Here is a 25,783-nt window from a genome sequence, read left to right as displayed (position 1 = left end):
CACACCGAGTTTCCACTGCATTGTAGGTACACCCATTCCCAGCAGCCCTACTCCCAACAGTTTACCTTGACTAGAAAGCTTTGAAAGGCTGTTCTACCATTTTCTCTCTTGGTGAGGAAAGAAGACAGGGGGTCAGTGGGACAGGGGTCTGGCTTAATTTTTTTCAGTCCTTGGGGAAAAAATAGTGGCAAAATTATGCGATAGGGGATGCTTTATAAGATGAAGAAATAGGATTACTTGGCTCTGGCTTTGATTTATGTTGTTTGGCTCTCAGTCTCTCTGCTCACTTGTAGGTGTGAGCCTTCTTGGAAGTCTTGTTTACACAAAGTAAAACCTCGGAGAGTAGATGTAAGCGACATGCCATTACCCCTAGTATGTTTTTCTGGTATTGAATCTTGAAAATTTTAGTTTGTTTCAGGGGAAAGGTCACAGTCTCTCCCATCCCCTGGCCCATATCCACGTGGGGGCCTCCAAATTCACTGTATATGTATGTGTGTACATAGACATACACACAAACATACACATATGTATTTTATACAAACAAAATATTTCATATTTTGAAGGAAGTAATGTAGAAAATTTTGGATTCTATTTCCGAGCAGAATGTAAAATTAAGAGAAGATAGCAGGCGTGTTAATACTTTGTTATAATACAACCTTCTTGTTAAACTTGTTAGGCTGTTCTCTATACTCGGTAAGAAAGAACATTAAAGAAGATACCTTGAGACCAGGACCTCACTTTTCATTCCTTAGCTTCACTCCATTCATATTTAATAAGCATTTATTAGGCACATCATGTTGCTTTTGCACTTAGTTTGATTTTTTGAATTTCCCAAAAACAGTCATTTTCTGTTTTAAAGTGATGCCAAGGACATGTATGTCATAATTAAAATTTGGTCACAGGGGCGCCTGGGTGGCTCAGTCGGTTAAGCGTCCAAAGTCGGCTCAGGTCATGATCTCACGGTTCATGAGTTCCAGCCCCACATCAGGCTCTTTGCTGACAGCATGGAGCCTGGAGCCTGCTTTGGATTCTGTGTCCCCTCTCTCTCTGCCCCTCCCCTGCTCATGCTCTGTCTCTCTCTCTCTCTCAAAAATAAACATTAAAAAAATAAAATAAAATTTGGTTACATTAGAAGTGTATTATAATAAAACTGCATATTGAGGAATCTCAGTAGTGAATGAGCTCTGAGGAACAGAAGTGGGAATGTATTGTATTGCTGAGATAGCTGATGTTTTTCCCCTTTCTCTTAGATACCAGCAACTTGGAATCTTGCCTACAAACAGAACTTCATTTATGCATTGAACAATCTCAGAAAGAAGAGAAGACCCCTGGGCCACCAATCAGTTCGGTGCTCTTGGCATTTTCTATTCTTGGGGAGCTACAAATGAAGCTTAAATCATTTGGTAAAACATACTACTTTGTTTCATTTACATGAAATCTTAGAAGGTTCAGTGTTTAAGGAATAGCAAAGAAGTCTAGAGAAGAAGTCTAGAGAAGCCTGTTCTCTAGATAATATTGATGATAGATGTAGGGTTTGGCCTCATGATTTATCAAATGGAATTCTCATAAATATAACCCTTTTTATTAAGGGGTTGGATCCTTTCTTGTCTTTCCTTTTTTCCTTGTTTTAAACTAGCTACTGCTATTTATTTTACTGACTGTTTTGAATAATTTAAATAAAGACCTGTAGACAGTCTGGGAAACTTCAGTGGTAAAACCTGCCATGCATAATGAGTGGTGTGTGATTCACATTATATGTATTTTTATTGTTAGGTTCAAAGATTTTTTTTTTTTTTTTTTTTTTTTTGGGGTGGTGTGGCATGCTTGCTTTTTAAAAGTTTCTTCCAGTGATTTCTGATGAACGTTCATAAAATTTTTCAGGTCAGATGCTGCTGAAGTATATCCTTAGGCCTCTGGCATCTTGCCCATCTCTTTATGCTGTGGTAGAAAGCCAGCCTAACATCATTAGTATTCGTTTTGAATCTGTGATGACTGACTTGGAACATCCATCACCTTCTGAAGTTTTTGCAAAGATCAGACTAGTACTGGAAGTGCTCCAGAAACACCTTCTAGGTATGTGTCCCCAAGGTAGTGCTCTCATATTTTTACGTTTGGGAAAAAGTCAATATTATTTTTAAAGTAAATAGTATTTTAAGGTAGATAAACATGCCCCCAAGTTGAATGTATAGAGGATTGGAGGTGAGTAAATTATGCCATAGGAGTAAAGTCATTACCTTCTTGTTTCCTGCTCTGCTTTACGATCATTTTCCTCCCCATATGGAAAGTAGGGTCACCAAGGGTTATAATAGTTACTTAAATTCTGGGATATGCCTCTCTCACTAGACTTGTAGCATCACATATTGGGACTCTTGCTTTAATTATGGGCGAAGCAGAGATGAACCAAGTACTGCTTTACGTATTTCATTGGGAAGATCCCATTCATCTGGTAGAAACAAACTAGATTTAAGAAATAAAGTACATTCCATCTCAACCAGTTGGGTAGATCTTTATATATTCATGATCGAGATAACCATTTTCTGTATTGCTCTGAATAATTATTTTTAGTTGTAATACTGTGAAAAATAACATGTTCTTCTGGTGTATTAATACTGTTGTTTTTTAGTTATTTGACTTTATGCTGTTTTCAGTTGTCTGGCTTAATAGTCAAATCAAACACTCTTGATGTGGACAAAATAAAAAAAAATGCTGGTGTTGTTTGAATGCCTTCCTGGCAGTCCTTTAGTTTATTAATGTAAAATAATTTCTGTGTAAAGCAAAGAAGGAATTGGTTCTAGTTTTAACAGTAGCAGAGAAGAAGAAAAGTCTTAAGACTTGTATAAACTGCAGAAATCCAAGGTAGTTCTTTTGTTCCTTCACTTAGGGAGATAATACATAGCAATAAACAAAGTTGTAAACTAAGTATCGAAGGATTGGGAAGAACCAGAGATCTCTGATGCTTGAGTCTCCTCTCTCACACTCCCATCCATGGATCACATAGCCAGTCTGAGCACTGGTAGTGAGAGCGAGGTCACTTCCTCTTGATGCATTCTGTTCTGTCTCTGGGAAACTCTTGAGTTTTATGGAGTTTTTGTTTGTTTTTTAAAAATCATATCTTCTATGTCTATGGTACATACTACTGGCAAAGCCTCCATTTTGCAGATTAAATCTTTAAGGTAGTCGTTTAACAAATTTGTTCAAAATACATTGCTCTGTAATGTCTGCTTCATGGATGCCATTTCTACTGTGTGGAATTACATATAACATGTCTAACTCCTGTTACACATGATGGACTTCTAAGTTCTTTACAGTAGCTGTTATTTCCCCTGTATCTTACCACCAATATAAACATCCTTAGGTTTTTTGAATCACATAGTTTTAAGTTCCTATTTTCATTGCTCTTCTGTGAATGTATTCCATTTCTTCTATAGTCTTATTCAAAGTATGGTATTCAAAACAGAACAAAGTAGTATAGGTATAGTGTGAAACACTTCAGAGTAGTTTGCCAGTACTCATGCTCTCATTCTCAGTTCCATGCTTCTATGAAGATAGCCTTTTTGTTTTTATTCCTTAATTTTTAAGAAATTAATTTTATTTAAATTCTAGTGAGCATACAGTGCAATATTAGTTTCAGGAGTAGAATTCACTGATTCATCCCTTACATATAACACCCAGTGCTCATCACAAGTGTCCTCCTTAGTACCCATCACCCATCTAGCCCATCCCCCACCCGACTCCATCCATCAGCCCTCAGATTGTTCTCTATTTTTACTAGTCTCTTATGGTTTGTTTTCCCTCTCTTCCCACCCCCTACCATATGTTCATCTGTTTTGTTTCTTAAATTCCACATATGAGTGAAATCATATGATATTTATCTTTCTCTGACTGACTTATTTCACTTAGCATAATACACTGTAGCTCCATCCACATTGTTGCAGATGGCAAGATTTCATTCTTTTTGAATATTCTGAGTAATATTCCATTGTGTATGTGTATGTGTGTGCACATATTCCATTGTGTGTGTATGTATATATATACATGTATACATATACATATATGTATATACACATACATGTGTATGTGTATATATATACACACACACATACATACATATATACATACATATATACACATACATACACACACACACCACATCTTCTTTATTTATCAATGGGTGGAAATCTGGGCTCTCTCCATAGTTTGACTGTTGCTGATAATGCTCCTATAAACATCAGGGTGTAGGTATCCCTTGAAATCTATATTTTTGTATCCTTTGGGTAAATACCCAGGAGTGCAATTGCTGGATCTTAGGGTAGTTCTATTTTTAACTTTTTGAGGAACCTTCATACTGTTTTCCAGGGTGGCAACACCAGTTTGCATTCCCACCAACAGTGCAAGAGGGTTCCCCTTTCTATGCATCCTTGCCAACATCTTTGTTTCCTGAGTTATTAATTTTAGCCATTCTGACAGATTTGAGGTGGTACCTCATCATGGTTTTGGTTTGTATTTCCCTGATGATGAGTGATGTTGAGCATCTTTTCATGTGTCTGTTAGCCATCTGGATGTCTTCTTTGGAGAAGTATCCATTCATGTCTTCTGCCCCTTTTTTCACTGGATTATTCGTTTTCTGGGTGTTGAGTTTGATAAGTTCCTTATAGATTTTAGATACTAACCCTTTATCTGATATGTCATTTGCAAATATCTTCTCCCATTCCATCGGTTGCCTTTTAGTTTTGTTGATTGTTTTCTTTGCTGTGCAGAAGAAGCTTTTTATTTTGATGAGGTCCCAGTAGTTCATTTTTGCTTTTGTTTTCCTTGCCTTTGGTGACGTGTCTAGTAAGAAGTTGCTCAGCTGATTTCAGAGAGTTGTTGCTTGTTTTCTTCTCTAGGATTTCAATGGTTTCCTATCTTGTATTTAGGTCTTTTCATCCATTTTGAGTTTATTTTTGTGTATGCTGTAAGAAAGTGGTCCAGGTACATTCTTCTGCGTGTTGCTGTCCAGTTTTCCCAGCACCATTTGCTGAAGAGACTGTCTTTTTTCCATTGGATATTCTTTCCTGCTTTGTCAAAGATTAGTTGGCTATACTTTTGTGGGTCTATTTCTGGGATTCTCTGTTCTGTTCCATTTATCACAAAGAAAAAGGACCCAAATAAATAAAGTCATGAATGAAAGAGGACAGATCACAGTCAACACCACAGAAACACAAACCATATAAGAGAATATTATAAGTAATTATGTGCCAACAAATCAGGCAATCCAGAAGAAATGGATAAATTCCTAGAAATATATAAATTACCAAAACTGAAACAGGAAGAAATAGAAAATTTGAACAGACCCATAACCAGTAAAGAAATTGAATCAGTACAAACAAGAATCCAGGGCCAGATGGCTTCCCAGGGGGGATTCTGCCAAACATTTAAAGAAGAGTTAATGTCTGGGGTGCCTGGGTGGCTTAGTCGGTTGGGCGGCCGACTTCAGCTCAGGTCATGATCTCTCGGTCCGTGAGTTTGAGCCCCGCGTCGGGCTCTGTGCTGACAGCTCAGAGCCTGGAGCCTGTTTCAGATTCTGTGTCTCCCTCTCTCTGACCCTCCCCTGTTCATGCTCTGTCTCTCCCTGTCTCAAAAATAAATAAAAACGTTAAAAAAAAAAATTTAAGAAGAGTTAATACCTATTCTTTTGAAGCTGTTCCAAAAAATAGAAATGGAAGGAAAACTTCCAAACTCATTTTGTGAGGCCAGCATTACCTTCAAAACCAAAGACCCCACTAAAAAGGAGAATTACAGACCAATTTCCCTGACCAACATGGATGCAAAAATTCTCAACAAGTTACTAGCAGATCAAATTCAACAATACCTTAAAAGAATTATTCACCATGATCAAGTGGGATTTATTTCAGGGCTATAGGGATGGTTCAATATCCTCAAATCAATCAGTGTGATACATCACATTAATAAAAGATAAAAGGGCCGCCTGGGTGGCTCAGTCAGTTAAACGACCGACTTTGGCTCAGGTCATGATCTCACAGTTCGTGAGTTTGAGCCCCACGTCGGCCTCTGTGCTAACAGCTCACAGCCTGAAGTCTGCTTCGGATTCTGTGTCTCCCTCTCTCTCTGCCCCTTCCCCACTCATGCTGTGTCTCTCTCTGTCTCTCAAAAATGAATAAATGTTAAAAAAATATTTAAGTAAATAAAAGAAAGGATAAGAACTACATGATCCTCTTAATAGAAGCAGAAATAATTTTAAATATATGAAACTATTTGTGTATATATTACCATATATTTGTGTATAAGGTTATTATAATGTTACTTATAATACTGAAATACTGGAAAGTAATGAAATCTTGAAGAATAGGGAAATTACAAAGTAAATTATATAGCTATGTAGTAGATCACTTTGCATAATTATGGTATGGTTTATTGTATTGAATTTTTTTAAAGTAATGATTGGTTTTAAAACTAATTGCTTCTAAAAAGCTAACAACAAGCATTCTATTAAAGGATTAAAAACTTTATTTCCATTAAAATCAGTTGTAAGTCAGGAATGCACGTTATCATTAATATTCTTTGGTATTGTTTTAGGGGTTGTAGCTAATGCAAAGAGGAGAAAATAAAATAAGTATGTATATTAGAAGAAATTATCTTTACATATAAATGATATAATCTCATACCTAGGAAACCAAAAGACTACTAAAACTTTAATAATTAATATGAAACTTAATAGTTGTATAGATACTAGTATGAAGATATAAAATTGATAATTTCTCTCTGTACTAGTAATAATCACTTGTAAATTAAATATAAAGAAATTTATAATGCTAACAAAATCTATAATATTTTTAAAGTTAAGCTTAATAAGAAAGGAGAGGACATATGTGAAGAGAACCATAAAATTTTCGAGATTATAAGACCTGAATAAAAGGGAGGCTATCTTGGATTAGAAGATAGCCTCATAAAATTGTCAGTTCATTCCAAATAATGTATAAATTTAATACATTTCCAGTCAAATACCCATTATATGTTTTCAAACTCAACAAACTCTAAAGCTTACATCAAAAATAGATTTGGGGGCGCCTGGGTGGCGCAGTCGATTAAGCGGCCGACTTCAGCTCAGGTCAAGATCTCGTGGTTTGAGTTCGAGCCCCACGTTGGGCTCTGTGCTAACAGCTCAAAGCCTGGAACCTGCGTCAGATTCTGTGTCTCCCCCTCTCTCTCTGCCCTTCCCCTGCTCATACTCTCTCTCTTTCTCTCTTTCTCTTTCTCAAAAATAAATAAACATTAAAAAAAAATTTAAAAATAAATAGATTTGGGGGCGCCTGGGTGGCTCAGTCGGTTAAGCATCTGACTTTGGCTCAGGTCACCGTCTCATGGTTTGTGAGTTTGAGCCCCACATCAAGGTACTCTCCTGTCAGCATGGAGCCTGCTTCGGATCCTCTGTCTCCCTCTCTCTGTATCTCCCCTGCTTGTGCACACTCTTTCTGTCTCTCTCTCTCTCAAAAAGAAATAAACATTAAAAAAAAAATAGTTTGGAGGATTGCCAATAAAGATTTAAAAAACATTAGTGGGAGAATTTTAAAATTAAAACTGTGTTCTTGGTACAAGGAAATCAGTGGAATAAAAAAGAGTCCAGAAGTAGAGCCAAGAATAAATGAGAACTTGCTGTTTGATCAAAGTCACGTTTCAGTTTTGTGGGACTATAGATAGTTCATTTAATAATGGTGCTAGCAAAATTGGCTATCTGTGCAGTAAAACGAAGTTAGATTCCTGCTTCATACTCCGCACAGATGTAAATTCCAGATGAATTAAAGCTCTTTATGAAAAAAACCAAAACCAATAAAAACGTTGGAAGAAAATTTAGGAGATGTGAATAGTCTGAGGACGCTCAGAATGCATAAAGGAAAGGATGGATGAATTTGACTACATACAAATGTTAAGTTCTGTGTGGTAAACAATACCATAAACAAAGTCAAAAGACAGTAGTGGGTTGGGGGAAAGTCCTTGCAATAGGTTTGGCAGACAAGGTGTTAGTATAAGGACTTTTTTCCAGAGAAAAAGAAAACATAATAATAGAAAAATAGGCAAAAAATATGAATAGGCAATTCATGGAAGAAAAAGTGCAATTTGATAATAAACATTAAAAAATGTGTTGCTTAATTTCCCTAGTGGGGGGACGGAAATCACACCACCAAGGTAGAACTTTCATCCGTAGGGCTGACATTAAAAGGTCTGTGTAAAACACTCTGACAAGAAAGTGGAAAAGTAGTCTCCTTCATTGCTTTTTGGAGTACTTTGTAAAATATTACGAAGCTCTATTATAGTATATGTATAGTAAAATCCAAAAAATGCAACCCCTGTATTTCAATTTTTAATTCTTTACGGAAGTGATATCAATCGGTTATATCTTTGTGTGTGTGAGTAGTATTATATACTTGCAGACTGGACTGTGCACCCATCGTTTGAAGAATGGTTGAGCCATACTATGGTGCATTATGTAGCCATGAAAAAGAAATGAAGGAGACCTAGATATGTTGACTTAAGAGATGGCCATGGTCTACTTTGAAGTCATAAAAAAGTTAAGTGTAAAATCTATGGCATGAATCCTTTTTTGTTGTTGTTGGCATGAACCCAATTTATAAAAAAGAAAGCAGTCCCTTATATGAGGATTGTGTTAGTTTGCTAACACAATGCCACAGGCTGTGTGGCTTGAACAACAGAAATTAATTTTCTCCCAGTTTTGGAGGCCAGAAGTTCCAAGATCAAGGTATTAGCAGATTTGGTTTCTCCTGAGCCCTGTCTCCCTACCTTGCAGACAGCCTCTTACCGGTCTGTCCTGTGTAAGTGTGCATCCTGGTGTTTCTTCTCTTCTTATAAGGCCACTAGTCATACTGGATGAGGACCCCTCCCTTATGACCTCATTTAACCTTAATTACCTCTTTAAGGCTAGACCCTATCTCCAAATCCAGTCACATTGGGGGTTAAGGCTTCAACATATGAATTATCAACGGGGAGAGTATACAGTTCTGTACAATTCAGTCCATTTCAAGTGTGTGTGTGTGCATTTGGCAATTCAGATGTGTGTGTGTGTGTGTGTGTGTGTGTGTGTGTGTTTGATTCATATATATGTGTGTGTATTTGGCAACTCATATATAAATATATGTAGTATGAATGTGAGGAAGGAAGAAGACAAACCAAACTTAATGTTGGTCACTTGGGTGTGGAGAGAGAAGCTTGTGGATATGGAGAGGGAAGATTTGGCTTTTTCTTTATAAACCTTGGTGGTTTGGGGCTTGTCATAATAAGCAAGTTTTGCTTTTGCCGTGATGATTTTCTAGAAAATGTCAACTACAGATTTCTACCAAGGAGCAGAAGCTCTGAACATACAAATAACTATAGAAGAAATTTGAAAGATTGTTAAAGACTTGCCACTAAAAAGGCTACCATCAGGCACAGAAAGTTTATGGCTAAAAATTCTGTGGATTCTTCAAATTATAGATAATGGCTGTGTTAATCAAGCCCTTTTGGTCAATAGAAAAAGATGATTATGTCCTACTTAATTTTTTAAAAGCCAGCATAAATGTAATACGAAAATGTACATTTTGTGATAGTTTACACGTAGAGAAAACACTATAAAATGATTTTACTTTTGGCTTATAAATGCAAACATTTACAAAATATAGTAAGTTAAAGCCAACAGTACTGTTAAAAAGGACACATTGTTTATTCTAGGAGTGCAAAGGTAGTTTAGCATAAGAAACCTATCAACCAGTTTATTATATCAGCATATTAAAAGGGATTATATCATTAGATATGGAAAACATTATGACAAAATTCAGTACCCTTTCCTAATAAAAAACTAAGTAAAATAAGAATAGAGTACTTTTTAATAGTGTGGTGAAATATTTATGATATTTGCTGAAAATGTCTCTTGTCTGTTTTATTATCTTCAAAAAAAAGCAGGTTCGTTTGTTTTGCTTTGTGTTAGTGAATTGCAGTTACCATTTATTGTGAAATTTGTGACGTATTTTCTCCAGTCTCTCTTTGTTTTCCCTTTACTGTTCCAATGATTCTATTGGCTTTTGCATCTTCACTTAATCCTGCATCGGTAGTATACCTTGTCCATAGTTATCTCCTTTAAACTTAGAGAAATAATTATGTCATAATTAAAATAGTTATTTTGACTTAATTGCCCTTTACAATTTATATAGGTATCATTGCAACTTGTGCTGTATGCATAAATATTCAGATAAACATTACGGTGTCACATTGGTGCATAGTCAACAAATAATTGGAATGGAAAGAATCTGTTTACACCAAGTGGATTTGGTCATGTGTGTGTGCGGTGCTGGAGGGGATCCGTGTGCCCGCCACAGACACAGCAAGTGTGACAATAGCTGACGCGGCGCAATGGTTAAAGTGAAATGAAGTCTTAGCAAAACAACGAAGTTGTGTTTAATGGAAAACTACACTTTTTTTTTTAACTTTAAAATTTTTGTTCAAACAATGTTCAGAGGTCCCATGTCCCCTTCCACCATCTTCCCCGGTGTTAACATCTTGTATACCTGTAGTACAATATCAAAACCAGCAAATTGACTGTGGTCCGATTCACAGAGCTGACTCACATTTCACCGGTTTTACCTGTAGTCATTTGTATGTGTGTATAGTTCTGTGCAGTCTTATCACGTGTGGATCCACGTAGCCACCCCCACAATCAAGATACGGCACTCTGCTTTTGCCACAGGCTGCTCTGGGCGACCCCTTTATAATGACACACCCTTGCTTCCATTTTTAAGCTGAAATTGAAATCAATTAAAAAAAAAATTATTTCCTCAGTCACACCACCATTCAAGTGCTCAGCAGCAAAGTGTGGCTGGTGGCTATCATATTGGGCAGTACAGGCCTAGACTTTAGACATTGTAAGGTTCTCAAGGCTCTAAGATAATATGCTCACTTTCTTTTAAGGTTCTTATCCCCTAAGGTCTTCCTTGGTGAATCAGAACTAGGTTAAAAATAGCTGGTCTCTTTTCTGGTTCCTCTTCTCTCTACATTGGTTCCTGATTCTTCACTATTATTTAATTAATTAATAGTTTATTTTAAATACAACCCCATTAAAACCCCCATGATACACTTCAGAGAGGTATTGAGGTATTCTGTTTGCTAGGCTAGATATTACGCTGTAATGTAAGGCATTTGCTGATATTTTACTTAGGACAAACACGCAGATCCTAGGCAGAGATGACAGAGGATGTTTATTCATTATTAAGGGCCTGGGATTTTATTCTAAATGAGTTTCAACTTTGATACGCAGAACTTCTGAGTGCTTGTCATGTAATCAGATCAGTAGATTAGCAGTAGATGGTTACTGTATAATGTAGATGGCTGAATACTTTACTGTTGTGGAGTACAGGCAGTAATACGGTGCAGACTGTCCAGTTGAGCAGTGAAAGTAAAGTAATAATTGTATGCCATGCTGTGTCCCATGTAGGCAGTTGAGATGGCTGTAGGATTATCTGTGCTGTTTTCTTCCCCCTCATCCTAAAATGAAAGAATTCTGGAAAACGAGGGAACTTGAGAATAATCTGGACTGTGAGTGGCTTCTTGTTTAAAACTTTTTCTTATGATGCAGATTTACCTCTTGATACTGATCTAGAAAATGAAAAACCATCTGAGATCATATTGGCTGAGCTGCTCGGTGACATGATCTGGGAAGACTTGTCTGAGTGCCTCATTAAAAACTGTTTGGTTTATTCTATCCCAACTAATAGCAGCAAGTTACAGCAGTATGAGGAGGTAAGTACAGAGACGTCACACAAGGTTTTCAGAGACTGTAGGTGCCTGTCGGTGTCTTTCGTAATTCCTTAGAGACTTTTTGCTCTTCAGAGACATCTTTAAGGAAATTATAATAGGAGGTGGAGGCAGCTTTTCCTGTTACTTCATTTCTCTCCGGGCTTTCTACCTTTCGACTGGGAAGTAGGTTTTCTTTTTAGGTATATTTTCTTAGTGAGATACTTTTGAAAAACAATTGTTCTTTTATACTTGGATCAGCTCTAGTAGCTCTTATGCGACACTGTACCTTTTTGCTTCTTTTTAGTGTTTCCGTGAACACTAAAATAAGTGTATTTGTTTTAGAGATCTTTGCTCTTTTACTAAGTAGAGTAAGAAATTTATATTGAAGGTACTATTCTTAGTGAATTTAAGGCTGGAAAAATATATGATATATGTATACCTGCTAAGTGCTGGTCTGCTCTAAAACTTAAATGACCAGCCTGTCCTTGTTACTTTTTGTACATTGGATTTGAAATTTTAATATTGGAATGGAATATGTGTATATAATTCTTTTTTCCCCCATGTCTCTCTTTCTCAGATCATACAGTCCACTGAAGAATTTGAAAATGCCCTAAAGGAGATGAGGTTTTTGAAAGGAGATACTACTGATTTGCTGAAATATGCCCGTAACATCAATTCTCATTTTGCTAACAAGAAATGTCAGGATGTGATCGTGGCAGCTAGAAATCTAATGACCTCTGAAATTCACAACACTGTGAAGGTACTGGGGCTATCTTGTATTACATTGTATTTAGGAAGCCGCTCATTTTTGAGAGAAATTTGGCAGAGTGGAACAGAGCACGACAGTTGCAGAGCTCCCTGGGAGAAGTTACTCATCTTCTGACATTAGTTCTCATCTTTCAAGTGGTCCTGCTCTCTGCCCCTCTCATGGAATGCTGTGAGGCCCAAATAAGTAGTGCACCCGAAAGCATTGTATACATGGAAAAGCCCGTGTAGATTAATTACCTTTGTTGAAATTAGACAGTATATCAACCCATGTAGATTTTTCTTAACTTTATTACTTGAGATTCTAGTACACAATTTTGTGACACATGTAATTGGGCTTCATTATGTCCAGAGATTATACCCTGTTGTGAACATGTTGACTTCATCTGTGAGGCTACCAGCGGCCCTAGTTTTGAAGTCAAGATAATAAAACAAACAAGAAAGAATCTTTTTAGGGCATCGACAATTATCCGCAGTCAGTGGACTCTTTAATTTGCATAAAGGGGTAATTTACCCCTTTGACCTTAGATAATTTTGTGTATTTTCTTTTCTGTTTTTTTTTTTTTTTCATATTTTACACATATAAAATAATATTTGGTAATTGGAAGGTATTACTTAGATTAAAGTAAAACGTAAATGAAAGTGGTCCCTTGATGGAAAATTCCTCAGCCAGTTTTCTCCTGTCACAGTGGTAGGGATTAGGCTCTCCCTCCCTCTGTTTCTCCTTTTACCATCCTCCCTTTTCCTTGGGGGTAGTCCACTCAGTGTGTCCACTGAGAAAAACAGTTAATTAGCCATTAGAGGTGCACAGATTTTAACACAGTTTGAGGTATTTTGGATTGTTAAGGAGCTGCAATTCACTCGGTCCCAGGAACTGTGCTGTGGGGTCTTATTTACTTTTTTACATAAATATCACTTGATTATGTAACTCCTGCCCCAAACCAAGTGGCTTCCCATCTCCTATAGAATGAGACCCTATAGTCTCACAGCCGCCTCCAAGATCATGCAGGGTTTGCCCTGACATTGCCTTCTCTCCCCGTCTCCTTGTGGCAGAGCCTTTGAATCTCTTGTTCCCTCTGCTGGGGACATTTTTTAAATCTTTTTCTTTTTTTTTTTTTTTTTTTTTATGTTTATTTTTGAGAGAAATAGAGAGAGAAGGAGACAGAAGCAGGCTCTAGGCTCTGAGCTGTCAGCACAGAGCCTGACGCGGGGCTCGAACTCACGGACTGCGAGATCACGACCTGAGCTTAACCGACTTACAATCACTTAACCGACTGAGCCACCCAGATACCCCTGGGAACATTTTTACCATAGATACCTACATGACTTGTTGCGTTTCCTGGCAAGTCTTATTAAAATTGTAACTTCCTCCTATTCCTTCACCCTTTCCTTCTTTATTTTTCTTCGTATTATTATCAACAAACATTCCGTATGAATTATTTATTTTTTTCTCTCTAAAAAATTAGCTCCATGTGGACTTTTTTTTCCCCTCCCCCCTCTTCTGACTACTGCTGTATCTCCAACATCAAGAAGATACCCGCACATGGTACTGTGTACTTAGTGCTCAGTAAATATTTGGCAAATGCGTTAATATGTGTCCCACTTTCCTGTCTCCTAACTCCTTGATGTAAATAGGATTGTCAGTGGATTGCTCTGTGACTCCAGGCTAAATCTTTTAACCTTGTTGGACCTCATTTTCCTCTTCTGTCATGTGACAGAATTGAACCAGCTGATCTCTGAGCTCCCTACTCAGCTCGTTCTGACATCCTGTAAGACTGCATTATCTTCAGGGCGCCTGGGTGGCTTAGTTGGTTAAGCAGCCAACTTCGGCTCAGGTATCTCACGGTTTGTGAGCTTGAGCCCCGAGTCGGTCTCTCTACTGACAGCTCAGAGCCTGGAGCCTGCTTCGGATTCTGTGCCTCCTTCTCTCTCTCTGCCCCTCCCCCACTCATACTCTGAATCTCTCTCTCTCTCTCAAAAATAAATAAACATTTAAAAAATTTTAAAAAGACTGCATTATCTTCAGGAACTCAAATCCTAGTGGTGGCTTCCTCTAGGTCAGGGTTTCTCAGTAGTGGCACTGTTGACATTTGGGACCAGGTCATTCTTTGCTGTGGGGGGCTCTTTTGTAGGATGCTTAGTAGTAGCCTCTGCCCACTAGATGCCTGTCTTCCCGTTGTGACTCGAAAAATGTCTCCAGACATTGCCGGATGTTCCCCCGAGGGCAAAATTGTCCCTACCTGTGAACCACTGGTCTAGACTCTATCCTGGTTCTTTCCCTGGGCATCTAGGCCATGGGATTAGATCTTCTAAACTGCCCAACTTTAAAAAGATCCTCTTTCTTTTTCTAAAAACCATTTTCAGCTTAATTGCCTTTCATGGGCTTCATCTAAATTGTCTCTAGACAACTGCTTGTGTGTACCCACTATTTTCCCCAAAGATGCATTTTGTTGCTGACGTTGGTTCTGTTTGAACATTTTGACCTGACCGTTTACCAGATTAGATCTTCCATACTTCCGTCTGGGGTTCTCTCACTCTCCTCAAGAAGTCAATGTTTTTTTGAGTCCTGTGTATTTTGGGCCCATTATTTTTCAGACAAACATCAGCATTTTTAAATCATCTTTATATTTTTCTTCTACTTTCTGATCTTAGTCATAAATTTGACTGCGAGTTCCCTGACATTTGTATTCTCGTTTAAACTTCATTATCGCCCTCTGAGGTAGATAATATTATATACCGGTGTATAGATTAGGAGGGCACAATTGGTGTTTAAACGTTTGTATGAGACTCAGAGCTTTTCCTGTGAGCAGTGCGGTGTGGAAACCGAGTGTGTGTGGAGCAGGACCGCTGCTCTTGCCGTGGAACTTCATTATGTTTTGGCCCCTGTGGCATCTTTGGGAAGCAGGGTTTGAAGACCATTAATGTAGTATAATTCCTTCATTTTACAATGAGAAAATTGAGGTCCAGAGAGGTTAAATGACTTTGTTAAAAGTTAGGGTAAAAAAATGTTACTGATGTTTCCAGACTAGCAGCCTAGTGCTCTTTCATTTAGTCTTGATGAGACTAGGAGTTTTCATTCTGTATAAATGTTGTTTTGTTTTGTTTACCGGAGGATATGCTAGCCTGAATCGGTTATTTCTTTGACTAAGCCAACACGTGTTCTTGGTGGAAATAATTTAAGACAACGGAACACAAAATTATATAGGTCTGCAATAATCTAAGAGTTTAGTCTGAGAAAGACGATTTTTAAAAAAAAAAAATTTATTTTTATTTTTGGGGGAGAGAGAGAGAGAGAGAGCAAGAGTGAGGGAGGGGCAAGAGAGAGGGGGACAGAGGATCCAAAGCAGGCTCTGTGCTGACAGCAGCGAGCCTGATGCAGAGCTCAAACTGATGAACTGCAAAATCATGACCTGAGCCGGGTCGGATACTTAACAGACTGAGCCACCCCGGTGCCTCTGAGAAAGATGACTTAAAAAAATTTTTTTTAAATGTTTTTTCTTATTTTTGTGACAGAGAGAGACAGAGCATGAGCAGGGGAGGGGCAGAGAGAAAGAGAGATAGAATCCGAAGCAAGCTGCAGGCTCTGAGCTATCAGCACAGAGCTGAATGCGGGGCCCGAACTCATGGACTGTGAGATCACAGCCTGAGCCAAAGTCAGATGCCCAACAGACTGAGCTACCCAGGTGCCCCTGAGAAAGATGATTTTTTAAGGTCCTTTCATTTACCTGAAATCTTGGGCCAGTTTCAGAGCTTTGCTCTTTCCACCAAGATTAAGAATACACAGAAGAAATGGAAGAATTGCACAGGAAAGGAGATTCTTTATTTCTTATGACATGCTCTCACCCAAGATTGAGTAGTCATTAAAATACTGCTGTATTTCCTCAAATCCTTTGATTACTGTAGAGCCACAGCTTTATTATTATTATTTTTAAAAATGTTTATTTATTGATTTTGAGAGAGAGAGAGAGTGCACAAATGGGAGGGGCAGAGAGAGAAGGAGAGAGATCATCCCAAGCAGGCTCTGCACTGTCAGCATAGAGCCTGATGCGGGGATTGATCCCACAAACCTTGAGATCATGACCTGAGCGGAAACCAACATTGGATGCTTAACCGACTGAGCCACCCGGGAGCCCCTGTAGAGCTACAACTCTATCATCGTGCAAGCAACCACGTTGCCCTTCTCTGATGCTTTCGTTTGAATTGTTCTGAGGACAGTGCTTTTTCTGTGTTTTATGTTTCAATCTTAGATTACTGCTGATTCTAAGATAAGTGTGCCAGACTTACCCAGTCCTCAGAAGGATGACAAGTCAGCAGTACAGAAAATGTCCACAACTCAGTACAACGAGGTGGTGAATTTAGAGCCTGAAAATACATTGGACCAACATTCCTTTTCTTTGCCCACGTGCCGCATCAGTGAGTCTGTGAAGCAGTTAATGGAACTCGCCTATCAGACTTTACTAGAGGCCACAACCAGCAGTGATCAGTGGTAAGAGTTCTGAAAATGGCAGTGACTTGGTTAAATGCGTATCTAAACTAGACGTTTATTAAGAAAATTATCTTTGGGTTTTCCTATCCCATTAGCGTTTTTTTTTTTCCTGGAAAAACAGTGTAACACAGAGACCTATATCGATAATTAACTTTTATTTGTAATGACGCATGCTTCTTATAGCATATCTAGGAAATGGAAGCGTGTGCATGGATGGACGAATGGAGTTTCTTTGGCATTAAAGTTGTTAATCACTTTTTTACAAAAAACTCTTTAACTTCTGTTTAATTTGTTACTTTTTATTTGAGTTGAATGATGTTACGTGAGGAAGCACTTGCAGGGAACTTCGAATGCTATCTGAAAAATCATCAATACTCAAACGTCTGTTATTACCGACGGTGGTGGTAGCAGTGGTAGTTATGCCATCTGCTCCAGCCTGCCCTGGCCTTTTAGCTGAACATTCGTTTTGCCTTTTGTGAAATCCAGGCCCTAATTATAATTAATTTACACTTTAAATGTTTGTTTTTAGCGCAGTAGTAGTTTGTTGGAAGGCCAAGGTAGAAGGGAAAGCATGGAATGTTCGAAGATCTCATTTTACCCTTTGTAGGTGATTTCTCTTAACCTACACCATATTCGGGGTGCCTCACCCTCGAGTCCGCATCTCATACCGAACTCTTTCTGCTCCGCGAGCTCCTCTCTTACTAAATGGAGGAGGACGCGGCATGCTGGAGCCCGAGCTGCGGAGCAGACTGGCAGAAGCCTCCTAGTTTGTCTGTGGGTAGCGGCGCCTTATCTCCTCCTCACGGGAGAGAACAGTCCTGGTTAGGGCCTGCCTCAGCCACACCGTATCTCAGGTGGGCTTCCAGAGTTTTCCTTCTTATCTCCACGTGCAAACAGACCCTTTGATTTTATTCTGCTCTAGAAAGAACATGTTGACTAAGATATTTCCATGACTTCAATGAATTGTGATGTTCACAGGTCCATCTGGTTCTAAATATAAGTAGGAAGAAAAATACAAACGAAAAGTACATACTCTTTTGGCAAAATGAATTTTGGAGTAACTATTTTGTCACATGGCTGTCACATGAATGAAATATACTAAACAGAAGTTAGAGCTGCAAGGCAGTGTTTCCTAAGTTTTTTGATAATACAGAACACTATAAACAATGAGTGTCTGTGTACTCACTGCTTCCTCTAAAAGAAATGGTTTTAAACAGGACATACAGAAACACAACTCCATTACAACTCACTTCCCCATTACCAGACCTTGAATAGCAACACGTGGGGCAAAAATGAAATGACATAACTTCATCAGGTCATTGTAGTAATCGAGTAGTAACCGTGTTTTGGGGTGTAGGAACCATGACTTGTTTTTCTAAATATTTGTGGAATTCCTTTGTATTCAAGGTACATAGTTTAAGATATTCTTATGTGGAAGTAAGCCGTACAGACTTTATATTTGCTCAAGTGCATTTTAATAATAATCTTTAGGTATTCTAAGGCCAGATTTAAAGGGCAAAAAAAATTTGAGGTTGGATTCTGTCCTAGAAATGTTGATTCATCTCCTTGCATTGGAGTAAGAAGGAGAAAAGGTGAAAGCTGACAGTCAGACTGATTCTAAGAGAACAAGTGAATGCCTTTATGGACACCTTGCCCTTTGCAGAGTGCGTCCGTGAGTAGGTGACATTTGCTTGAGGCTTAGCTCCATTTGTTACTGAAGGGATGGTCTGGGTACCGGCAGATTGATAATGGGAAAGAGGCTTTGGGTTAATGCTGTTCTTCTTGAAATTATTAGCAGATCAAGGTTTTTACAACTGCAATCTAGTTAGTAAACACTGGTTGAGAATATATTTGCATCTAGATTAATGGTGTGTTCAGCAGTGACCAAGGCAGGTGTTTAGGTGATGACTAATGTGCACTTGACCTGAATTTTCTTTTCTCATTGCCACTATCCTTATGCATTTCTGTTGGAACTGCTTTTTATTAGTGCTGTTCAGCTTTTCTACTCAGTGAGGAATATCTTCCATTTGTTCCATGATGTCGTGCCAACATATCACAAGTAAGTGCCCCCGTAAGTTGGACTAAAACCAGTCATTTTATATTTCCACCAAAAATATTTTGGTTACTAAAATTCACAATTAAATGCAGTAAGCCATTAAAAAAAAAATGTTTAAAGAATATTGGTCATTTGTTAATAAAAGTCTAAACATCTATATATTTAAAAATTTCCCAGGTGACTCTAAACTGTAGCCAATTTGAAAACTAGAGCATTAGAAAAGAGTTTAGTGCTTCATTACATAGATGAAAAAGGAATTTGGAGGAAGGGCAGGTGAGTCCTTCAAGGGAATTATTATATACATCTGTGCTAGGTTTACATCCAGAGTCGACACAGGTCAACACTGGGTTCCCTGGCTCGCTCTTTTTTGTTACTCCCTGGGATAGTCTTACTGGATCAGGCTGCACTCAGGCGGGACGCTGTCACTCTGAACAGAGTCAGGGTGATGAGGCCGCATCTTGTTATGCAGTTGTACAGGAGACAGTTATTAAAGCCTAGAAGTACCTTAAAAGAGAAGTAACATTTCCTCCACCTCGATCCCAGTAACTTGTGATTTCTTTCTTTTTCTACCCCTCCTCCTGGCATAGGGAGAACCTTCAAAAACTGCCCCAGTTGGCCGCCATTCACCACAACAACTGTATGTACATTGCTCACCACCTGCTGACCCTCGGACATCAGTTCAGACTGCGTCTCGCCCCCATTCTTTGTGATGGCACTACCACTTTCGTGGATCTGGTCCCTGGCTTCAGGAGGCTTGGTAACGGAATCCTTAACTTCAGGAAATCGTATTGATTATGCAGTCCCTCGGCCTAGTATCTTTGTAATTCATGAACAAGGCAGCTAGAAATTAGGTGGTGGTCCTGAGCTGTATTGGAAAGTGGGAGAGCATTTCGTTGGCAGTTGTTCCCCGTCACTTAATTTGCTAAAGTGAATGCAGTCTTTGTGGAAGTGTTACTTTTCCATGACACGACTTCATGGTACATCAGAGTTCCAAACTGCATTGCTGGTGTGCGGTGAATTTGCCAAATCAGAGTCATGTCAGTAGAGTGACACATAATAAGATTTGTATTGTGATAATTCTGTTAGCATTGTCGGTAAGAGCTTACTAACGTTAAGTGCCTGTTCTTTTGCAAAACCTCAAGATAGCTCCCCGCTCTTCCACCTAGCTTTACTTGGGGCTATTAAAAATGAAAAGAAATGAAATGTGGAAGAAGTCAATATGTTTACCATAATGACAGCCTAAGAAAAGCAGAGGACCCATATGATTCACTTAGTTTTTTACTTCCTGACTTTCCCCTTAGGTGGTGTTGATGTAGTCAAAAAATAAGTAGCTGCTGCTTTTGAGTAAGTGACGTTTCTTATCTGACCCTGGACAGACTATGGGGAAAGACATTATCCTGAGATTGGGTTTGCCGGGACTGGCTGATGTATTAGAAGCTATCATTTCTGGTGACCTCACAGCAGCTTTATGATGTTATCTTGCAAGCAGTTGTTTTCAAATGAGCAGGCTGATGCGTGATTCATGCTTGCCTCTCTCCTTCCACCCTGGCTTTGTACTGTGTAACTGGACAACAGTGGCAATTCTCTATTCTGTTTTTCCACCCCAGGGACAGAGTGTTTCCTGGCCCAGATGCGGGCACAGAAAGGAGAACTTCTGGAAAGATTATCTAGTGCTAGAAACTTTTCCAACATGGACGACGAAGAGAATTACTCTGCAGCAAGTAAAGCAGTCCGGCAGGTGGGCAGCTGCTCCTGGCGCTGTGATTTGTACTCCTTTTGTACATGAGCCCCCCATCCCTGCTCCCCCACAACCAAAGAACATGTAGCAGTTAGCTCTATTAATCCCCACGCCCCCCCCAGTGGAAAATATGGATACCTTCAACAGGAATGTTTACAGACTTGCCCTTTCCTTGCCCCACCAAGCCAGCAGCAGGCTATCTTTCCATCCACCCAGTAAGGTGACTAGTTATTAATAAGTCTGTCATGGCAAGGTTTTGACCCGTGAACTTGAGTTTGGGAAATTTGAAACATTAGCTTCTACCTCAGTGCCCCTCTCTCCTACATGATTTATCCTTTTTTTTAAATGAGCAAATGGTTTTTATGTATTTATTTTATTTATTGAAGTAAAAATGAACATGCAGTGTTATATCAGTTTCAGGTGTACAATATATTATAATTCCACAATTTTGTACATTTCTCCGTGCTCCTGGTTTAGCTTCTCACAGTGGTTTTCCCATCCTCAGCTTAAGTTCTGCTTTTCATCGAGCAGGGATATCCACTAGGGTTTAATAGTCAAGAAGCTGATATTTGTGATCACTTTACCTCCGCTTCTCATAATGCCTCTTCTCCCAAACACACACAAATGATGCACGTGAATGTAGAAAATAGGAGTTGCGACAGTCTCTCTTTCGTGTCAACAGCTGTATCCTCCTGACAGGTTCTACACCAGCTGAAGAGACTTGGAATTGTGTGGCAGGATGTCCTGCCAGTGAATATATATTGTAAGGCTATGGGGACTTTACTCAATACAGCAGTTTCTGAGATCATTGGCAGAATCACTGCTCTCGAGGTAAGGACCGTTAGATGCCTCACCAGGCCTGGGATGGCAATTCCTGTCTCCGATTATTGCTCTTCTAAGCAAATGATGTTGGTATCTCATTTTCAGTCAACATAGATGGTAGGAGAAATTGTTCATGTTTCCTGTCTAACTCATTCTAGGGTTATTTTTTTTTTTAGTTTTGCCTTCATTCTGTTTTGCCGGTGACTAGCTAATGTCTCTCCTTTACGTGTACCTAAGAGTAGGACGATCCTGCTTCTCCATGTAGCATCTGTGTAGATTATGAACGAAGAGGCCGGAAACTGGGTAGCCCTTAGATGTATTGTAAAGTATGAAGTTATGTATTTATTTAATTTGCAAGTGAGCTCAGTAACTTAGTAAAGAGAAACGCAGCCTTCCGCAGGAGCCCCTTTTCCAGCGCACTGTGGTAGTAGAGATCATATACGTGAGTTTACAGGCAAGGGGCCCAGGCTCTGCCAGCTGATGTCTCCAAAGCATTGATTGACTGAATCCTTGTTTATAAAAATATCCCCTGCTTTTCAGCAAGCGGTACAACATTCTTCTGGATAAATGGGCTCTTTCATGCAGGCACACTAAATTATTGACAATGTGTTGAAACATACTTTGTGTCATTCTAGCTTCAGGAGTATTGTCAGAGCTGATGAAATCTCATGTCTAATAAGGTGTGCTAAATTGCTTGGAAAACACCTTGCTGCAGCTGACCGCTTAAACAGCATGCACTAAAGATTTGCCCTTTCCTTACTACTAAGGTGGCCCAATTCTATTTTGTGTTCCCTCTGTGCAAAACCAGGACATCTCTACTGAAGATGGTGATAGATTGTATTCCTTATGCAAAACGGTGGTGGACGAGGGACCCCAAGTGTTTGCACCTCTCTCTGAAGAAAGCAAGAACAAGAAATACCAAGAAGAGGTTCCAGTCTATGTGCCCAAATGGATGCCATTCAAGGAATTGATGATGATGTTACAAGCCAGCCTGCAAGAAATTGGGGATCGGTAGGTATTACCCTTTTACAGAGGCATGTGTCTCTCCAAAGATAGCTACAGAGTGCGAGTGCCACTGAGAGCAGTGCTTTTCTCTGTTTCTTAACCAGTTGCTCAGGAAAGAGTTTCATGTTGAGTAACAGTAGTTGGAGCCTTGCCATGGTCTCTAATCGTGTGGCTCCCCATTACCACCTTCTCCTGTTTGATAACATAAAGACTTCTTGTTTCATACTATTTTAGTCTTCAGCATGTTGTTTGGCATGCTGTACAGATGGTCTTTCATTTGTAAGAAGTACAACCTTCTGATACCTGGATGGGAAGTGTTGCCTGTTTTAACCCACAGTGGATACATTTTACGATTGGCTTTGATTCGCTAACAGAAATTGACTTTTATTTGTATGGAATATTCCACATCAACCACTGTTTGATGGACCAGCAGTTTTTCTGCAGGGAGTACAGTGGTTTTAGAGATTAAGCATCATACACATAGAGAGGATTCATCTTGTCTTAAATGTAGCAGATGATGTTTTTCCCACCCCCTGACACCAAACACCATTAGTTAACATTGCTGTGTGGGGTAACTGTATGCTTTATTGTATCATATTTAGTATGCAGGGGTCATTGATGCTGCACAAAAAAGGATAGACACAGGTTAGTTACACATTCATGGATGCTTTTATTATTGTCTTGGTAGATATTAATAATCAGAGTATGCATACCTTGCATAGGGAATCCCTGAATAGGCCTCAAGGTCTCTCCCCATCCTTATAGCTACTTGTCTGCCTGTTTTAGCCTGGTTCTTTAGTGTATTACAGGTGCCCTGTTGTATTAGACCAGTCACCCCAGATGTGTCTGAGTTTTTCTCAGCATATATTGTTCATTCTAAAACAAAGAAAGTGACATTTCCACCTGAAAAAAGTCACATCAAAATACTTCCAACCTCATTAATACAAGATTTAATGTATTTGTTATTTACAAGTCCTTAGTGGGTAATAAGATGTCTTTAGGTAAGACTCCAGAGGGCAGCAGATAAGAAAGTTTCTTTCTGCTGCCGCAGCCTAATAAGAATCCTTTGTGTTGAAAACAGTCACAATACTGGTGTATCTTCTTTTTTTTCTGCCTAGGAAGAATTTTTCTCCTAGAGGTTTCAGTAAACATGAGGGTAGTAGTTAATTGGGAACATTTTTTACTGAAGAATGTACCTCCGATTGTGTAGTTTAAATGCTTTAAAATCATAAAACAAACATACAAAGGAATACAGTATGTGACGTATTTACACTTAAAAGAAAACAACTAAAATGTTCATGTACCTGTTACCTAATATAAGAAAAATATTACCGATCCTGCGAAGACTCCTGTGTTTCCCCTCTCCAAATGTTTGTCCCCGCAGGCAGCCACTGTCTCGAATTTTGTGTTCCTTCCTTATTTCCTTTGCTTTCCTTCATAGTTTTGCCGCTTTTGCATGTGTCTCTGAACAGTATAAAGTTTAGGCTTGCTCGTGTTTGAACTTTCTGTAAACAGAAGCGTCTGTAAGTTGCTTCTTTCGGTCAATATTGGGTTTTTTTGAAGTTGACTCATGACTGTGTACAGGGCTGCGTGCATGTTTGTCTTCAGAGCTGTAGCGTGTTCTGTTTTACAGATATCTCATTATTGAGTCCTGCCGCTTCATGGTTTCACCAGTATTTGGTATCGTCAGACTTCAGAAGTTTTGCTACTGTAGTTAGTGTGAAATGGTAGTTCATTGTCACTGTAACTTACATTTCCCTAAATTCTAATGATGTTGAGCATCTTTTTATGGATCATTTGTTTTTCTTTTGTTGTCGCAAATGACCTGTTCACATTTCGCCCTTTATTCTACGAGGTTGTTTGTGATTTCATTATTGACTCATGGGAGTTCACTGTGTATTTTTTACACCAATCCTTTGTTGGTTAAAATTTGTTGCCTGTGGCTCATTTTTTAAAATAGTCACAGATCCCCAGACTCCATGTAACCATGTGAGGATGTGGCCGTAATTCTCAAGTTCAGACAGGACTTAGTATAGAATAATGGGGAAGAGTCTTACCTTCCTAACTTGGTCTCTTCATCTGACTGTGCTGATAGCAAAATGCAGCCAAGAAGCAGGAGTTAAAGAGATTGAGTGGAGGATCCAGAAAGAAGGGGAAGGATGCCAGCATTTGTTTTACTTCCATTTAAAACCAACTAGCATTTGGGATCTAGTAAGCAGTTTTAAAATCTTGCTTATCCAGAGACATAACAGGAAATAGAATTTTATCTTTTATTTTGCAGGTGGGCAGATGGAAAGGGGCCCCTGGCAGCTGCATTCTCTTCCACTGAAGTAAAAGCTTTAATCCGTGCCTTGTTCCAGAACACAGAAAGAAGAGCAGCTGCCCTTGCTAAGATTAAATAGCTGTATCTTCCCAAGAAAGCCGTGTTTTGAGTATTTGGATTCCTCTCTTGGCATAATGACTCCTTTAAAGACTTCTTGGAATCATCGTTTTGGTGAACCAAGTATATCGTGGAAGTCTGATTTCACCTAAGAACGCCTTACCTCCTGGCTTGTATGAGGCTTTGTTGAAGAACTGGATGTTAAGATAAGCTGTCAAGTGAAGCACCTCAACTTGTTGGCTTCCTAGCCATCCTCCTTTGATAAGACGCTGTAGGGTAGCACTAATCCATGTTGCTTCTGGGCCTTCTGGGGACTGTGTCTGTTGTGAATGTAAGGCCTGGTCTTGGATCAGAGAATCCAGGGGATTCCATGAGTCAGGGTAAAGAACTCGTGAGCAAATGGTACGTATGTTTTGGGAGACGGGAACTGTGTTTGTCCTTGGAGGAATTAAGGAGACTTCCTTTAATAGTTCTTTCCAATAAATAATGCTTTTCAGAGTTCAGGATGAGTGTCTTTAATAACATGGTGAGCTTTGACAAAAGACACCAACAAGTTTTTTTGTCTTCCACACCATTCTTTTTATTGACATTTATGATCCTCACAGAGGACTCCCTGATGTATCATCTTCTTGCTTCTTTCTTGGAAGGCGTAGAAATCCTAGGACTTCCTTTCAGTATAAGTTTTTGACCCTTTCTGCTATTTCAACTGAATTCTATTTTCTTGGTTGGATTTTTTTTTTCCCCACCTTCTTA

General features: G+C 39.0%; 1 protein-coding gene across 1 annotated transcript in view; it reads left to right on the top strand.

The window, feature by feature from the left end:
- Positions 1 to 25,531, top strand: part of ZW10 (zw10 kinetochore protein) — a 34,561-nt gene extending 9,030 nt beyond the window's left edge. The window contains exons 6-16 of the mRNA XM_042958980.1: positions 1,251 to 1,403; positions 1,882 to 2,073; positions 11,618 to 11,781; positions 12,356 to 12,538; positions 16,791 to 17,029; positions 19,017 to 19,088; positions 19,673 to 19,842; positions 20,693 to 20,823; positions 21,523 to 21,654; positions 22,454 to 22,656; positions 24,932 to 25,531. Coding sequence (XP_042814914.1) covers positions 1,251 to 1,403; positions 1,882 to 2,073; positions 11,618 to 11,781; positions 12,356 to 12,538; positions 16,791 to 17,029; positions 19,017 to 19,088; positions 19,673 to 19,842; positions 20,693 to 20,823; positions 21,523 to 21,654; positions 22,454 to 22,656; positions 24,932 to 25,052 — 1,760 coding nt within the window. The 3' untranslated portion in view covers positions 25,053 to 25,531. The remainder of the gene's footprint in view (positions 1 to 1,250; positions 1,404 to 1,881; positions 2,074 to 11,617; positions 11,782 to 12,355; positions 12,539 to 16,790; positions 17,030 to 19,016; positions 19,089 to 19,672; positions 19,843 to 20,692; positions 20,824 to 21,522; positions 21,655 to 22,453; positions 22,657 to 24,931) is intronic.
- The last annotated feature ends 252 nt before the right edge of the window (positions 25,532 to 25,783 follow it).

This window comes from Panthera tigris, chromosome D1 (assembly GCF_018350195.1).
Source record: "Panthera tigris isolate Pti1 chromosome D1, P.tigris_Pti1_mat1.1, whole genome shotgun sequence".
NCBI lineage: Eukaryota > Metazoa > Chordata > Mammalia > Carnivora > Felidae > Panthera > Panthera tigris.
Note: the sequence above shows the minus strand (reverse complement) of the source record. Positions and strands in the feature narration are given on the sequence as shown.